The following is a 3,002-nucleotide window of genomic DNA, read 5'->3' as shown; positions in this document are numbered from 1 at the left end:
GTAACATTTAGCCAAAAAGGCCACAACATGTGACCAAAGGTCATTGTAAATTTGTTAGATTTGATGGGCATTTGATGCTCTGTCTCTGAATTTTTCTTTTTCTTTTTGGCGTCACAAAAACTCTCAATGTGTGGTACGGTGTACCCTGGCACGGTGCACGCTCTTTCTCTCTCTCTCTCTGCTTTACGCTTATAAATATTAACATTCTGACCTTAACCTCACTGCCTATAGCAGCCCTCTTGTCCGCTTCTCAGTGGATACAGAGATTTTTTAGGAGCAGCGGTTATTCCTCCATTGAATCTACTTTTAGCTACAATGGTGGAGGCTCAGAGCAAACCCATGAATGGGGTTAATGGGATCCATAACCACAACAAACAAGATGAAGCTGATTTTGACCCAAGCGCCCCTCCTCCCTTTAAGATAGCTGAGATCCGCGCTGCCATTCCCAAACACTGTTGGGTCAAGAATCCATGGAGGTCTGTGAGTTATGTCTTCAGGGATTTGTTTGTGATATTTGCAATGGCATCTGCTGCCATTTACTTGGAAAGTTGGTATCTTTGGCCAGTTTACTGGGCTGCTCAAGGAACCATGTTCTGGGCTCTGTTTGTTCTTGGACATGATTGGTAATTATATCACTTTCTCGCATCTACATTTTTTTTCGTTTTTTCTTGCTTTTTATAATTTGGCATGAACTTTGGGTACCAGATTCTGTATGTATATATGTTCTCTGTTTCTAATGTAATTTGTTTTGGATTGAATAGTGGCCATGGAAGCTTTTCAGATAGTCGAACGCTGAACAGTGTCGTGGGGCATATATTGCATTCCGCAATTCTTGTACCTTATAATGGCTGGTGGGTTCCTCATAAACTTCTTTGCTTCAATCCATACATCAAATGATTTTTTTTTCCTTCCCTGTTTGAGCTCATATTATTAAATATCTTTAGATTGTCTTTTGAAAATGTTGTTGACGTGTGTGATTTCTACAGGAAAATCAGCCACAGAACTCACCATCAGAACCATGGACATGTTGAGAATGATGAGTCCTGGGTTCCTGTAAGTGCTTCTCTTAATTCACACTGCTCCTTCCATGTTTAATTTTGATTTTGTTTTTATTAGTCGCAATGCTAGCTCTTACTTTGCATTAATGTAAGTACTAGTTCTGATGTTTTAATTAGTTTTTAATTGCTAGTTAACATGTTTGTGTTTTGCTATCTTTGCTAGCTGACTGAGAAGGTTTATTCAAGTTTGCATGAAAGTACAAGAAAATTCAGATTCAGAGTGCCATACCCCATCTTTGCATACCCTTTCTATCTGGTGAGAAAACCCGTCTTTTATTGAACATATGTCTTCATGCTTAGATTCAAAATTGTGAGTTTCTGATGGTTCATGAAGCTAAGGTTTGCTTTTTATCTGCTGGGTTGCCATTCAGTGGACTAGAAGTCCAGGAAAGCAAGGTTCTCATTTCAATCCTTACAGTGACTTGTTTGCCCCAAATGAAAGGAAAGATGTGATAACTTCAACTCTTTGCTGGACAATGATGGTTGCCCTGCTCCTCTATCTGTCCTATGTAGTAGGCCCTGTCCAAATCCTCAAGCTCTACTGTGTCCCTTACTGGGTGAGCTCAATTTTAATATCTTCATGATAATTACAGCACCTGCAAACAGTTCATTTTTCCTAATTTTATACTTTTACTTGCAGATTTTCATAATGTGGATTGATTTGGTCACCTATTTGCATCACCATGGTTACGATCAAAAACTTCCCTGGTACCGTGGCAAGGTAAAACGATACATGGAACTCAACTATATTGATACTTGGATAACACTCACATGCTGCAAGTGAAGAACTTTTGTACTTAAAATTTGGAGATGTTATCAGAAGGGTTAATAAAATAAGAAGCTTTCTGTTCTCTCATGGTTTTCATTATGCAGGAATGGAGTTATCTACGGGGAGGCCTCACAACCGTTGATCGTGATTATGGAATGTTCAATAACATCCACCATGACATTGGCACTCATGTGATACATCATCTCTTCCCTCAAATCCCACACTATCACCTAGTGGAAGCTGTATGTTACTAACCTGTTCTTCCTTGGACAAATTTATCACTAGTTCAGAATTTACAATTTCAATCTATTAGCTAGCAGTAATTGATGGTAATTCTAATGCTGCCATTCACATGCTTATATTGCAGACCAAGGCAGCCAAGCCAGTTCTGGGAAATTACTATCGGGAGCCAAAGAAATCTGGACCATTTCCAGTTCACTTGATTGATAATCTAATGACAAGCATGAGCAATGATCACTATGTTAGTGACACTGGAGACATTGTATACTATCAGACTGACCCCAAGCTTTTCAAAAGTCTTAAGAGCAAGTCTAGTTGATTTTGTTTTTGCGTTAGCTCAATTGAGATGGCAGATATGAATTGTTTTCTCTATTGCATTATCTGCTGAAAAACCTTGAGAAGGATAGCTGTATTTGATGATTTGTTAGTTTCTAGCAAATAAACATGTTTTTGTCAATTTTGTTTTGAGTATTTTGTTCTAGCTTCTTAGTTTTTGACAATGGAAATCTATAGAGGTAGATGAAGTGGCTACAGGATAACAATTCATATCTTATGCAAACGCTTAAATCGCATTAGCCCCGTAAGGCTAAAGCCTAAAATCTTCATGTCAAATTTCAGATTTATAAATAAGCATAGATGATGCCAACGGGGTCTAGCCTAGTGGAAGAGGGCATTGAGCTTGACTTGCAGATAAGAGGTCTCAGGTTTGAACCCTCATGGCATCATAGTTGTATGTGTTAGAAATCTCCCTCCCATATAATTTAGACTATCGCTTGTACTAAAAAAAAAAGAATAAGCATGGATACCTTAAGATCAATAAGTCCTGGGTCTGGGCTGGGTTAGACTCGGCTAGGCTGGATCAAGAATTGGAAATTCATAATGTTATTGGCCCACTAGCGCGTAGACAGAGTAATAAAAGAATGAAGACTCCTAGG

At 38.6% G+C, this 3,002-nt stretch overlaps 1 protein-coding gene across 1 annotated transcript; it reads left to right on the top strand.

Annotated features, from left to right (window-relative positions):
• The first annotated feature begins 204 nt into the window (after nt 1–204).
• On the top strand, nt 205–2,524 carry LOC110758660 (acyl-lipid omega-3 desaturase (cytochrome b5), endoplasmic reticulum). Its single transcript, XM_021960571.2, has 8 exons — nt 205–623; nt 762–851; nt 987–1,053; nt 1,222–1,314; nt 1,430–1,615; nt 1,699–1,779; nt 1,932–2,069; nt 2,195–2,524. The coding sequence occupies exons 1-8, from the start codon at nt 316–318 to the stop codon at nt 2,384–2,386; spliced, it is 1,155 nt and encodes a 384-aa protein (XP_021816263.1). The 5' UTR covers nt 205–315; the 3' UTR covers nt 2,387–2,524.
• The last annotated feature ends 478 nt before the right edge of the window (nt 2,525–3,002 follow it).

This window comes from Prunus avium, chromosome 6 (assembly GCF_965620075.1).
Source record: "Prunus avium chromosome 6, drPruAviu1.hap1.1, whole genome shotgun sequence".
NCBI classification, from domain to species: Eukaryota; Viridiplantae; Streptophyta; class Magnoliopsida; order Rosales; family Rosaceae; genus Prunus; species Prunus avium.
Note: the sequence above shows the minus strand (reverse complement) of the source record. Positions and strands in the feature narration are given on the sequence as shown.